A 14,091-nucleotide genomic window follows, 5' to 3' on the forward strand; every position below is an offset into this window, starting at 1 on the left:
TGTAGAGTTGTCAGAACAGATAAAATGTTTATTTTTGAACTTATAGTTTGTTGAATGTTTCTGACCTCCCGAGAAAAAGAAACTCGTGGTACATTTTTACATCTGCAAATTCTTTATTATATTTTTTTTGTTTTTTTTTTACTACAAGTATACAAAACTTGACAGACAAAATCTATGAAAATGGATCTTATTTACAGAAACAAAAGTGTTGAGGAGTTGGACTGGCATGCGGTGCTGGTTTCAGAGATCAGGAAAGAGACAAAGACCGTCACGCCGAGGACTCGACCGAGGCCGACTGAGAGGCAGGCTGCAGGGAACAAAAAAAAGGAAATAAAGTTAGTTGTGTTTGAAAAGGTTCAACAAACTGCTATAACTAAAGATTCAGGAATAGTTTTGACTTAAAGAGCCATCACTTGAGGCTCCAGGCAATTTTCTGATGGCGTACTGAAAAACTCAATGACACCACTTAGCAATGTCACAAATACACTTGCCACTTGTTCCCTTCTGTAAAATTTAAGTCATATACAGAAAGTATTCTATCCATTATCCAGACAGCAAGTAGTCCAAGATCAACCACAGCAGCAGTTTATGCTGCACATAGTACTGTGCCGATCATCATCCCCAAGCCAAGAGAACTCTAGTCACCTTCTTTTCTGGAGCTTTAGCTGCACAGAAGGTCCCAGATGCAAATTGAATCATATACGTGGGCTTAACATTTAAGCAATTCAGAGTTCGTTCCATAATGTAGATGCAGACGAACGCCCCCAGACGTAAATCAACTGTGAGCATCCTGCCCGTCTCCATTAGCAGCCTCACAAGCACAATCATAATCAGAGAGTCCTGTGGATATATCATCAGTAAGTAAGAGATGAGCCTATCACTCGCCTCCTGTGATTTTCCCTCCTGGACTCCATTGCCGTTGCTGGCACTAGAGTCACCGCTGCCATTAACTGAGGTTTCCTGTTTCGCTTGTTTAGCGCCAGTGTCCGTTACTGGGCTCTCCTCCTCTGGTTTCCTCTGTGTAGAAACATAAACCGGGACACAAAAAAAATAAAAAATAAAAAAATAAAAATAAAAATGGGGGAGGGGAGGAAGAAGAAAACTGAACGATGCTCTACACGACTGTATTCGCTACACATGCCCGTTCAGGTCGATACGTAGACGGGCGGAAGGGAGTTCGACATTGGGATCGGTGACCCCGTTAGGTTGAGATGACACAGTTTCATGAATCATGCAAATGAGTCGGCCCAGATCGAAACTCCACAACGCCGTCGCCCACACACACACACACACACACACACACGCATGCAACAACTCCAAGCTCAAGAGTCACACTTCAGAAGCCACAACAAAAGACTGACATTGGCAGGAAAGCCACAATGACCTCCTACAACCACAGCAAGCAAGCACACAAAGCAGGAGACGACCGGCGTAAATTATAGCTCCAGCTGAGAAGGTTTTCTTCCTTCAGAAATTGAAATGATTGGCTTATTCCCCAGAGGAGCAAAGAAAACTGAATTTTGGGTTTAGACACATTATGTGAGCTGGAATCAAGATGAAGAAGAAAAAAAAAAAAATGAAACACCGATGGGAAAAACAGCAACGGAGATCAGTCTCACCTTTTTCCTGACGAGGTGAGAAATGTTCGAGACTGTTTTGGAAGACGAATCGCTGTCGAATGTTTTTACGGGACTCTGAAGAAGAGAAAAAGTTTAAATTGCCGCATGTTCGGCTTCGAGTCATGTTCATCAGTGAGTGTGCCGTTATTAACCACGTGCTTTTACCTGACTGCTTGTCGCAAACGCCGAGGAGGAGGACGATGACGATGATGAGGGGCCGCCATTTTCACACGGGAATGCTGATGAAGTTGAGGCGCCGCCCTGTAAGATGTCACTCAGGGAGTCAGCGTTGCATTAATTATGTGTACATTTGACCCTCACGTTTATTATCAAACGTCAAAAGGCCGGTCTAAACCCTAGATCGTGCCATTCGTGTGTTACCCACTAGTGTCTGCTGAATGGCCTGGGAGGCGACGCTGGCTACTCTCTGGCTTTCCTTGGCATCTTCCACTTTTTCCCTGATGTCGGGCAGAAGCAGCTTCAGCTCTTCCATCTCATTGTTCTCTTCTGCTGCCCCATCTGCTGCACTGATCACCTCCTGGAGCATGGCTGTACATGGACGTCACCCAGATTAAAACAAATGGAAGCGTAAATCACACTTCCCAATGCATTGCCTCTGATGAATTGATATTTATTTATATTTCTGAAAATCTCACCCAGTCGGGTCTCGATGACTTTTATGGAGCTGTTGTAATGCTGGATGGCCTGGCTGTACTGATCCATGTAGCAAAGCGTAGTGGCAACGTGGTAGTGGGTCTCAGCCAGCAGACGACTGTGGGGAGGCAGGTGCTTCAGCTGCAGGGCGAGGCACTCCTGGAAGTCGTCCAAGGCCTGGGGATAGTTACCTATGGGGAGGAATATAGGGGGGAGTCAGATTTGGACGGGGGAGTAACGAGACGAGAAAAGCGCACCTTGAAAACGTACCCGATTCAGCGCTGACTTCTCCGAGTTTCAGATATGCCTGTGCTGCCATCAGCTGGTCGTCTTTGTTTTCCTTTCTGCAAGGGTGGAGAGGAATTCAGATTATGAGTGCACATCACGCCGCCGCACACTTTTTACTATTCATTTTGTGTTGCAGTACCTTTTGTAGATGACTTTGGCCACCTCCAGCATTTCCCATGCCAACTGCAAATTTCCAACTTCCTCTTCTTCCTGAAAGAGGGAAAAGGTGTCAAAGATTAATATGTTGACAAATCATGTCAGCCTTCCATCTCTTTTCATCGTACACTTGCCTTATCTTTCCCATTTGTTTCACCGTCCTCATCATCGTCGTCATCATCATCATCGTCGTCCTCATCATCTATTGAAGCAAAAGAAGAAGAAGTTACACAGTCAAGTGATTTCCCCATATTACTGACAAACTGAAAGCGAAAGTGTTCAACAACAACAAAACGCGAGTAGCCTTCCCAAAAAGTGCTCTCTAAACTCACGCCTTTATTTATCCCCTTCACCTTTTGTGACAACCATTAAAGTGTGGCCCGTTGTGTATAAAGAAACATCAAGTTCAACCCATCTACACCAAAAGGTGCTCGTATCCCCAAACTCTACTACCCTCTGGTTCCGCTTTATCTTGTTCAGCCTCTGGTTTAGATTCCTCTTTCCCGTTTTCTGCCTTTGCCTCAGCCACCTCTCCGTTCTTTTCCTCTGAACCCTCAGCCTTCTTTTCCATCTTCGTTTCTTTTCTGGGGGATCCTTCCCCGACACCGTTTGCAGGACCACTCTTCTCGGCTCCATTCGCTTTGGCTTCCTGGACTGAACTCCTTTCTTCCCCATTTACAGCAGAACTTGGCGGTTCCTCCGAACCGTTCGCGCTTTGTTTGACTGGAGACGTCGCCTCGCCGTTTTCTTTTTTCACCCCTGTGCCGCCGTCAGCATCCTCGGCCTTTTCCTCCTCCGCCATTGCATCATACACCTGCTTTCGTAGCTCATCTCTAGTTTTTTCTGCACCGGAGTGGCACAGGAGAATTTATTCCTACCAGTTTAACACTGAAGACTATTCAATTTGAGTGCTCCATACAATTTGAATTATATCAATAACAGAGTTTTCTACTAGAAATCTGAATGTGTTCCCTTCGTCAAACAAAAACTAAAGAACAGAGTAATAAGTTACTAACCGTCAAGGTTGTTGGCACTTTCAATATTTGAGTTGCTGGGCTGCTCCTCTTCCTCCGATTCTTCCGGGACTCCGTCCAGGGCATTGCCAAGGACGCTGTTCTCCATCCTAGCAAAGACAGACAAACACCAGGTTATACAAATCAAATACCACACAAATTATTCATCGCCAAGTGACCACTTAATCTTTGAAGGGATGCAAGTCTACAACAACAGTAGCAAGACGTAGCAAAGGAGTTTAAGATGAGTGAACAAACCTGGCAAGCTCCAGCAGGGATTTCCCACATAAGAAAAAGGCCTCGCCACACTCATCAGCAGTGTCGCCGTACTTTGCAGCCCTGCCAGAACACAAGGGTTGGGCGGAGAAGGTTTTGACAAGATAAAAGTTAACTTTTGCTTTCCATTTCTCACATGTTCTGGCGGAGTTTCACATTTATTCAGTAACACTTTAATATGTGGGACTGTTAAAATGAATGTGTGCATTGTTTTCAGCGCATATTGAGTTGTAGCTCCTTCTTTCCTGTGGGGGACTCACAGCATGCCACAGGCGTCCTGGAAGACACTGACAGCAGAAACAACGTCCCCCATGACCAGATGCCTGTTCCCCGTGCCGATCAGTTTCTTTGCCTCCTCCATCACATCAGCTGAGCTACAGGGAGAAACAAACAACAACAACAACAAAAAAAAGCATGTTAATTCTAATGCATCGACAGTGAAATGGTTAACAGATGAAGAGGAGTTTGCTGAAAGGACGCGGATACTCGCCTGTCTGCTGCTGCTGCTGCAGCTGCTCCTGATGAGCACGGCTTCTCCTCCTCAGCGCTGCAAGAGTTCAAAGTAGAGTTCAGTCTAACGACAGCCGAAAGCCATAACTTTTTATTACTCGCTCGATCAGAGTTCCCTTAGCTATGCTATGTTGTTTGGCTGTTAGCCGGCTAGCTTAGCAGTGGGATCGTGATGCGACAGCCGCCGATTAACACTATCAACCTTTTGATTAATTAACAGAGAGCGTGGCTAGCAGTGCGTACGTATAGTGAAGATTTTGCACAACCAACACAAGTCACACAAGGTCGCCAACGTTAGCATTGTTATGTAGCTCAAGGCTAGCTTGCCGTGTTTTCCTTGTGCGCGTAATTGTACCGTGAACAACTGAAAGCGGTTCTTACCTCCCAGAGCTCGACGCGGCGGCGGTTTCCTCTGGCATTTTTTTATGTTTTGTTTTGTTTCTTTTCAGAAGAACAGTAATGACGACGTTTCCAGTGTGCTGTCAGTGGAGTAGTGCAGCAGATGGGTGCCCTGGCCTGGGATGGTCTTTGTTGGCGCGCTTAAATAGAGAAAAGAAGGCTTTCTATTTCCGCCTAACTTGGAACGCGGGAGACTGGACTTAAAGGGACCGTAGCATGAAACCGGGCGAAGCGTTTCAGGTCTGCCATAAAAAAACAAAACAAAAAAAAAAAAAAAAGGGCATTCAATGTAAATTCAAAGCAGCGTTGCAAACGCAAATGCCAACACAACATCAGCCTGCTTTAGCCATCTGTGCATGTTTTTATTTTTTATTTTCCTTCAATATAGTACTCAGTGGCTCCAAAGGAGGTTGAAATGACTCAAAGGGCATAAATACAACATGACAAATTGATTGATTTATCACACTCATGTGAGTAGTCTATTTTATCCATAATCTCGTTACTTCATTATGATGTTCCCCGTGTAAAAAAAAATGTGCCCCGTGTGAGGCTCGAACTCACGACCTTCAGATTATGAGACTGACGCGCTGCCTACTGCGCCAACGAGGCCTATGAGACCCTCACTCCAGTTATGTATCTAAAACTTCAAAATTCTTGTGAAATTCTGAGTGGTAAGCATCCACGTGGAAGGGAACTGTCAGACCTGTTAGTTATTATTACCCAATGTGATTGGGAGGCGTACCGTAGGCTGACTGGTTCTCACAACTCTTGATAACTGGGTAGCCTCCGATTACTAAAATCTCTGCAGAATTTTGGGAGGCGAGGACCAAGGGAGCGTCCCATGATGATAAAGCAACATGCGATAGCGTGAAGAAGACACAGCCTCACCTACGCGTGCTGTTCACGGTTCGAGCCTTACACGGGACACATGCTATTTGCACTGGGGCATTATCGGTAAAACCATGCCTCACTTCAGCAATTTAACCTACAAGCACATAATGTTAGGCCTACTTGAAAACTGTCATTCGTCTTGTTTTATAGGCTGTTATTGCTATGCTGGTTAGCAAAAGAACAAGCTTGGACACGGCGTTTTCTAAGTAACTTAGCTAAGTTAATTTAATTGTGCCACCCGGTACATTGAAGAAAAAAATAAATAAAATAGCCGAATATATGTATTATGGTCAGCATAAGCATTTGTTAGGGCTACTCGTTCAGCTACAAAAAAACTAGCCATGCAGCGTTTGTTCGCGTGTTAGCAAACATTTAGGTCACAAAGCTAAGCTGTAAAAAACTGTAAAACATGCCCGAGAGTCGTCGTAAAACACTCACCGTAGATGTGAAAGTATTTACGGACTACTGCAATTAAGAATGTAAAACTTAGGGGGGGGAAAAAATGTTCCTTCATTTGTCATGGCGCATTATTTGTGCTGCAAAAATGGTACTAGAAAAAGTAACGTTAAAAAGTGTATTTTTTTAATATAATTTAATTGACGCTTTATTTAAAATCTGGAAATGTGGTTAGAAGAAATTGTAATGTTTTTTTTTCTTCATGCAAAAAAATATATAACATTAATAAAGCAACATACATTTAGGTCCCACGCTGAAAGTCGCAACAAGTCATTTTGGTCTATGTTGTCTGTTGGTGTGTGACCTGAGGTGGTCAGCAGGGGGCGCACATGTTCCATATTTAATAGTCTGATCGGCTTTATTCACAACATCTATCAGTAAAGTTGAAAATATTATTTGAAAATATGTTGCGTTCTATGTATGGTCGACAACATAAGACAAAAAACGTATTTTATGATTCGGCAACTTGTTTCAAATTCGAGTAAAAATAGTTATTTATATATATGTGTGTGTGTGTAATGTTGCCAAGTTATTGTTGCTGTTTCCATCTCTGTTTTATGGCAGCAAATAGATCAGATGAAATGGCATTTCGAAAGTATTTTGAGTGCACACGTTAATTAAGTAATTGAGGTAAAGTGAGGGAGGGAGCCACAGAGGGAGGGAGGAGGGAGGGAGGAGGGCGCTGAGCCTGACGGCGGCTCCAGACCCTCCAGTCCAGACCCTCCAGACAGGCTCTCCGGCGGGCTGCAGATGAACTCCACAGTCACACTGCACCGTGGGACTTTCGGAAATTCACATTAACCGGTCCAGGCTCTTCTCCCGACTGACATGTTGCGATGTTCCGTGCAGCCTTGCAAAACGCGGACTTGTTTTGGGTAACTTTGTTGTGCTTTGTTCTTGTGCCGGAGACTGGCTGTGGATCAGCCGATGCGGACAGCTGTCATGAGGTGAAGACAGCCTACATGATGCGCCAAATAGGACCGGTGGAGCTGGTGCCAGACAGGCCAGGAACAGGTCAGTCAGTCCCGTAGGAAATATTTGAAAGAAGTGTATTTATAGAATTTAATATCAGGCAAGTTCCCCAAGATGGGTTTAATTAGTGGAAGCTAAAGGCGGAAAGTTTTGAAACACTAAACTTTTGACTCTATCTTTCATTTTGAAATAGACACATAGACACCACTAGGTATATACTTATATATATTTTTTTCTGAATGCTATTTAAAAAAACTATTTCATTAGTGGCACTTTTATATGTGGAATTATAATTTCAGTTATTTATGCATCTCTAGTCGGTTTGAACCGATGAGGTTTTTCCGTTGTACACTGACTGCTTTTTTTATGATACTTTAAGCACATTTACAGTGATTATACTTGTGTATTTTTACTCATGTAAGGTCTTACGGATGATCGCTTCCAACTGTTGTGTTTATCAAACTTTATTTATTTAATTTATTCTCTCGTTTAATCAGAGATTTTGTAAAATATATTTTTGCAGAGACAGATGCCCGATGCAGACTCGCCGTTGTCATGCATATGCTCTTTATGTGGAGGGAGGGACGCCCGACAGACTGATACACTGTAGATCACCTTGAACACACACTCGGCTATAAGTGGTGGAATAAATTGCAGTTTCTAAATGCAAAGGGTCCCATTCAATATTTTGTCGCGTTTATGAGAGCCTCTGTTCACTGTGCTGCTCTGTTACACGAGTGCATCCTCTTCTGAAGTGCTGAGTGGGATTTCAACCTTAATTGTGCACCCGAAATGAAAACACAGAAATCTTTATGTGGCAGATGAGTGGATTTCAGAGATCTAGACTTAAGCTATAATTTCTCTCCTTAAAATCTCTAATTGTAGCATTTAAAATTGAACGAGCTTCAGAGATTTAGATTCCTGATCCAGTCTGCTGCAGGAATAACTTTGCAGCCGTCTGGATCGACCAAATAGGTTATTGTTGAATCTCTGCGGTGTTGCTGCAGAACTGACTGTCTTGTGATTGCTAACGGCTTGTTAATAATACACTGTAGTGACCTTAGGAATCTCTGGCAGAGAAGTCTGCTAATTATGGATATTTACCACCACCGGAGCCGTGCACAATCTTTGCACAACATATCTGCAACAACAAGAGTCTCTTGTTGTTCCATTCAGTGATCTATAAACGAATTAGCTTCTAAGATAAGGAATGACTGACTCTTGTCTTGTTGACAATGGCATCAATACATCTGCCTGTACTGGACAGGGGCAGGCACCACGGCTTATTGTTAATCAAAAATAAAGTGGTGCTTCCCCAAAATGATTTAATTTGTTCCGTCATCAAAGGAGGATTGATACCGACCCATTATGCTGTGAGGCTGTGGGATGCAGTTTTTTTTAGTCTGATAAAAAGTTTAGTGCGTAATAAGAGGCCACAGCATTTGCTGAATCATGCAGACTCCATTAGCGTCAAAGTGGTCGCTTCTAGACATAAATCTCCCTCCACAAGTGGAGCTTTTCGAGCTGGTGCCTGACTTTGTGTGGCTTCCACGTTACCCGCTGTTCCCAAATCAAGCGTGGAACTCGGCGCGCGATTACCAGTAAATAGCAGCCGCCTCAGTAATGTGCTCCATTGTCAGCCAGCGCTAATATGAATGGCCCAAGAGTTTGACTCAGGACTTGTGTGCGAGTGAGTTCCACATAACTTAACGATCCATTCCTCTCATCTTTCTCTCTCCCCCCCTTGATCTCAGTCAGCTGCTTGACAGCTAGGCTTACAGTAGCCTACCAAAGCACACAACTAGAATAATTCTTTGGTAGTCAGTGATAGAACGTGGAAAACAACCTTTAGAAGCTACAGCTAAACCCACAATGCATGCAGATCAGTAGAATCTTTCTTTTTCATTTATCAGACAGCTCGTGCTTTATGGGAGCGACGGCGACACTAAAAATGTTTCATTTGTCTTCCAGACGACTCTCTCCAAGTGTGCGTCCACCCCGGGCCGAGCTGCTGCACCAGCAGGATGGAGGACAGCTACATGGCGGCCGTTCGCAGCGAGACGCAGCAGAAGATGCGCTCCTACAGCTTCGAGCTCAAGTACCTGATCGGCGGACACACCAAGGCCTACCACGGTGAGGAGAAACGGAGAGAAGCCGATTGAACAGTGGAAGACGGGGGGCGGTAGATGTGAAAATGCATACGGTTATTTTATTTTTGTTTTAAAGAGACTCATGATATGCAGTTGACATAAAAGATTTTTAAGAGAATTTAAACGTGGTGTACATTGACGGATGAAGGTGTGGTGTGATGAAGGTATTTCAAGTGTCTTTTTAAGTAAAAAGACAAATTATTTGGTCACAGTTTATCACACAAAATTCAATGTTTTTTTTTTCTTTTTTTGCATATTTGTTAAATACATTTTCTGGCTTTGGATTGCAATGTGCTGACTCCACCTTGGACTGTGGCAAGCTGGAAATATTTTAATTAGATTTAATTTATTTTGAGGATTTATTTGACATTTTGAGGAATTAAAAAGAAAACACTGGAAACTCAGAATAAACATTCGCTCCAGTCCTTCCAATCTTTGTCACCGTTTCAGCTGATCTGCGTTTTATCACTTAACGGACCAGTTAAGTGATAAAAGACCCTAAACCCAAAGTGACTTTAATAGCAGCAGTGATTTCAGTGTTTTACCAGTCCTGTCAAGGGCCTCTAGCCCCTCTGTCATTCTCACTTTGTGTGTTCATCATGAAATGGCTAGTTTGTGTCAGGGTGGTGCTGTGAGGCCAGTTTATTTTGTGAGGCGCCACGGTGGCTTGCCAAACAAACAACTGATGTTTCGATTGAGTCTTTGAGAGCGCAAACTCTCCGAGGGAGCGGCGGAAAACTTTGTTACAACTCCCCGCTCTCTTTCTCTGTCTGTCTGCCTCCGTCGCTGCGATAATCAGGTTTTGTTCTTGACCAATGGGAGCGCGAGGGACGAAGAATGTTTACATTCAGTACGTATCCGCAGCAAAGTGTTGTTGCCGTGGGCAACAGCCGGTCTCTAACGGGCTGCTCTGAATAGAAGGAAGAATACCCTGCTTGTCCACTTGTCTCTCATCGCTATTCACCAGTCTGTGTGAGCATGTGTGAGAGAGAGACCTTGTGTTTGTATGTGTCTGTGTGTGTGCGTGTGTGTGTGTGTGTGTGTGCGCGCGCTGATGTAGTGTGGAGATTATGAGAATGGTAGAGTTGATGAAACCCAGCAGACAGACATGGCAAACATGCACCTCGCTGTTTTTTTTTTTTTTCACGGCCTGTATCCCCCCCCCACCACCACCACCACCACCACCACCCGTCCCCAGCCACATCTGAATACACTCGGACTCACTTTCAGCTGCTATTGATGCCCAAAGGATGGTTAAAGCGTCCGTGGGTAAAAGAGATGCCAGCCAGCCGGACACAAAGAAGTCCTGGCCGAGTAGCAAGGAAGATCAGTTTAGATTCAGAAACTCACCAAGTTACGAAACAAATATCTTCCTGTTAACCCTGCATGACATTTGGAGACGTACGTAGATAGTTTTATTCTCACTAACACTGCAGCCGTCTCAGTGCCGTGGAGATGAACGAGGTTTGCAGAACGTGATAAGTAATGTTGAACCCTTTATTTAATTATTCGTGAACCCACAGTGTATTTCCTAGATTTGTTACACCTCTCGTATGATAAAATGTCTCATGTATGTTTAAAGTTTGTGGGTTTTTTTCATTGAGGTAAAACAGTTTAATTTCTCTTAGTCTCTTACTTACAGTTAAAACTAAAACATATTTATAGTTTGATGTTTTAGAAGAAATGGTTGTGATTAAACCATTTTCAGCAATAGGTCTTCAACTGAAATCGCATTCCAGTCCCAAATTGAATTGCTGTCCACAAACACCACAAATCCGCTAAAAGCTGTTGTGGATTTGTGGTATTTGTGCAAAGTAGTGTCTTAAACTGCAAAGCTTGCACAGATAAAAGCAATCCCAGCAGGTAAATGAAGGAGAGAATTGGGTTAACCATCTTTTTTGATTAAATAAATTCGGCAGGACCGCGGGAAAGAGATACCACTCACATCGGTGCGTTTGCAGGAGGTCAGCTTAGCTCGGCGTAAAGACTGGAAGGAGTGGAAGGAAAAAACAAAAACCTGAGACTGTTTCCACCTCCAAAACTCAGTAAACTCCTTTTTCTTTTTGCTTCATCTGTAAATGTCACACAAACACCTTAGCTTAGTTTTTTCCGCACGTTTCCGTGCAAACCACCGCTTTCATAAGGTTAATTAATTTTGCACGACTGCAGAGTTCCTCAACAGCTGAGCTGAGTCTCAGAGGGTCCCCTCTCCTAAGTGCGGTGATTATAACCCACTGGAGAAACTGAGACATGTCCCGAGTGGTTGTAGTCAGGCTCTATTTACACCCCGTGGCTTACGCTGGTGTGCGTGTGTGCAGAAATGTCTGGTTGAGTGTGTTTCCCCTGGCACCCTGGGACCCTCTCGCCCTCTCTTCCATGTCGCAGCTGTCGTCCAATCACGGAGGCTGAAGCGCTAATCACATGACCCCAGTGCGAGCAGAGTTGGCCGTGTCACTCGATGCCGTGTGTGTTTGAGCTGCTATTGCCAGGACATGGGTATGCAAACACATAAAAGTGCTTGAGGTTAAAGAGCCCCGCCGCCGCTGCTCAGCCACCTCCGACATCACGGAGCTCTCCCGCACCCAGTCAGCTGAAACGCCGCCTTATGTAATCACCGTTGTGATTTTTTTTTTTTTAGTTATTTTGTGCGTTGTTGCTTCTTGAAAAGTCGGGAGGCTGCGGCCGTGACAGTCAGAACACAAAGACAGGGACACGCGCAGTTGCACACAAACATGCACCGAGGCTGTGAGTGACTTGGTGAAAGTCGTAGGTAAATGGCTTCCTCTCGGTTGGGTGCGTGCGTCAGGATGCCTTCAGTCTGACATCATCCGCTTCAAACATAGAGACCCACACACACAACACAGGCGAAGGAGAGGCTGCCGTCCACTTTATTAGAGCCCGTCTGACACAGGAAGCGCAGCGGATCATGAGATTGGGCCTCTCATTATCACCTGACTATAGATAACAGAGTAGGGAAAACGAGCTCGGGGATGAATTAAGTTTGAACTATTTTGGCCTGTGTGCGGTCGGATAAAGTCAGTTCAAGGTTGGAGAGACAGAGATAGGGTAACAAGAAAAACAAACGTGTGCATGGATAGAGAAGGGCCAGATCTCCTGTGTAGGAATGACATATATAATATGTGTAAGTTACTGTGCATATGTAACAAAATTGTGGGCAGTTTACACTAATTACATTATTGCTAAGCACTACAACGATCAGGCATAACATTATGACCACCTGTCTTCTGTGGGTGTCCTGTTTTGTCTGGCAACAAAAGGTTTTTAGTCAGGTCCTGTGGCTTCAGGGGAGTGGCCTCTGTGAATCAAACTAGTTCCAGTGCGTCCCACAAGTACTTAATCAGTTTGGGATCTAGGGAATTTGGAGGCCAGGTCAACACTTTGTGCTGTTTTTCATATTTTTTTGAGTTGTTCCTAAATTGTTTTTGTACTGTATCCTGCTTGGGATGACTGCTTAAATCATGGAGCGGCATTATTATGGGGTGCGGGTGCCTGGTGTGCTCTAGGTGGGTGGCACATGTCTAAGTAACATCCACACGAATGCCAGGTCCAGCAGAACATTGAATTGTCACAAGATGTTTAATATTATTCACTTGTCCTGTCAGTGGTCATAATGTTATGCCTGATCAGCATAAAATGGGACAACGACGCATCCTCTGATTCCTTTCCAAGGAAGTAAAGGTTCATTAAGGTCCGGTTGATTGTGTTTCCACACAATATAAAGACAGTGATTAAACATCTTGTTACTGCTTAAACATTCCTACCAGTTACATCCAGTTTTATAGATTTTTGTCACAGGTGCACGTGGCACACAAAGAATAAAACTTTATTCTCTCTGTCTTCTCTCTTGTTCCAGAGACCTTTGAGTCACTCGTGTCCTTTACATCTAATCTGACCAGCACTCTGTTCGACAGCGCCTACTCCTCTCTGGCATCCGACTGTCGCCCGCTTGTGTCTCAGCTCTTCAGCGACATCAGACGGCACCTTTCCGGAGACTCCAACTCCTCCCTGGACAGCGCTGTGCGGCGATTCTACAACGACCTCTTCCCGCTGGTCTACCGCCGCCTACTCAACCCTGGGATTGGCCACATGTCAACCCAGTCCCACTCCTCCTTTTCGACCCATCAAGACGACTGTCTGCGGATGACCCGGCAGGATGTCAGCCCGTTTGGACTCCATCCGCGCCTCCTTGTTGCCAGCCTGTCCCGCGCGCTCGGGCACGGTCGAGCGCTCAGCCGACTGCTGCGGCTGGCTGGAGAGGTTGTGAATGCTACCGAGAGGGCCACGTTGTCCAGGGAGTGTGGTCGGGGGTTAGTGAGGATGCAGTACTGTTCCCACTGCAGAGGGCTGACGCTGATACGGCCCTGCACTGGACTGTGCGTCAACATCATGAGAGGATGTCTGGTGAGTTTTTAAAAGATTTTGCAAACAGCAGCTGTGTCAGTTCATCATGGAATACACTAGTGGAAATAGATGCATTTTAACCGGAACTGAACCTGAAAGATCCTGTTTGTTTGAGTAAAATAACTAACGAAAATGAAGCATATCCAAAAAGTTAACACTACATTACATTAGCTAACTTAAATGACAGAAACTATCCTAAAATTACTTGACATGAATTTTAGTGTTTTGGTTTGTCCCTCCCATCCACATACATGGAGGAGGAGGAGAGGAGCTTATGACCTATAC

At 44.5% G+C, this 14,091-nt stretch overlaps 2 protein-coding genes and 1 non-coding gene across 5 annotated transcripts in view; 1 reads left to right on the forward strand and 2 right to left on the reverse strand.

Annotated features, from left to right (window-relative positions):
- Positions 1–93: 93 nt before the first annotated feature.
- LOC125009398 (nuclear autoantigenic sperm protein (histone-binding)) lies at positions 94–5,089 on the reverse strand. 3 transcript variants are annotated; one of them, XM_047587327.1, is made up of 15 exons: positions 4,898–5,089; positions 4,497–4,553; positions 4,267–4,380; positions 3,989–4,069; positions 3,734–3,840; positions 3,171–3,560; positions 2,852–2,919; positions 2,701–2,771; positions 2,544–2,617; positions 2,276–2,464; positions 2,005–2,168; positions 1,785–1,880; positions 1,620–1,694; positions 886–1,017; positions 94–307 (listed from the first exon to the last, which is right to left on the reverse strand). In XM_047587327.1, exons 1-15 carry the CDS (start codon positions 4,933–4,935, stop codon positions 269–271), a joined length of 1,695 nt encoding a protein of 564 aa, XP_047443283.1. In that variant the 5' UTR covers positions 4,936–5,089; the 3' UTR covers positions 94–268. The 3 variants fall into 3 exon arrangements, with proteins under 3 accessions (XP_047443283.1, XP_047443284.1, XP_047443285.1); XM_047587328.1 differs by lacking the exon at positions 886–1,017; XM_047587329.1 differs by lacking the exon at positions 3,171–3,560 and having other exon boundaries at positions 4,898–5,084.
- A 362-nt stretch (positions 5,090–5,451) lies between these two features.
- On the reverse strand, positions 5,452–5,524 carry trnam-cau. Its single transcript has one exon. It is a non-coding gene; the product is annotated as a tRNA-Met (tRNA).
- A 1,197-nt stretch (positions 5,525–6,721) lies between these two features.
- LOC125009397 (glypican-5-like) overlaps positions 6,722–14,091 on the forward strand; it is a 56,151-nt gene continuing 48,781 nt past the window's right edge. Inside the window, exons 1-3 of the mRNA XM_047587325.1 lie at positions 6,722–7,276; positions 9,206–9,367; positions 13,259–13,806. Coding sequence (XP_047443281.1) covers positions 7,099–7,276; positions 9,206–9,367; positions 13,259–13,806 — 888 coding nt within the window. The 5' untranslated portion in view covers positions 6,722–7,098. The remainder of the gene's footprint in view (positions 7,277–9,205; positions 9,368–13,258; positions 13,807–14,091) is intronic.

This window comes from Mugil cephalus, chromosome 6 (assembly GCF_022458985.1).
Source record: "Mugil cephalus isolate CIBA_MC_2020 chromosome 6, CIBA_Mcephalus_1.1, whole genome shotgun sequence".
In the NCBI taxonomy this organism is placed as follows: domain Eukaryota; kingdom Metazoa; phylum Chordata; class Actinopteri; order Mugiliformes; family Mugilidae; genus Mugil; species Mugil cephalus.

What these genes read in the sequence shown, in the direction of transcription:
- LOC125009398 (XM_047587327.1), bottom strand. Translation starts at nt 4,935, where the DNA reads ATGCCAGAGGAAACCGCCGCCGCGTCGAGCTCTGGGAG. An exon ending in GCCGCGTCGAGCTCTGGGAG is followed by an intron (nt 4,554 to 4,897) that starts GTAAGAACCGCT and finishes GAACTCTTGCAG; the next exon opens with CGCTGAGGAGGAGAAGCCGT. An exon ending in GCCAAAGTCATCTACAAAAG is followed by an intron (nt 2,618 to 2,700) that starts GTACTGCAACAC and finishes CCACCCTTGCAG; the next exon opens with AAAGGAAAACAAAGACGACC.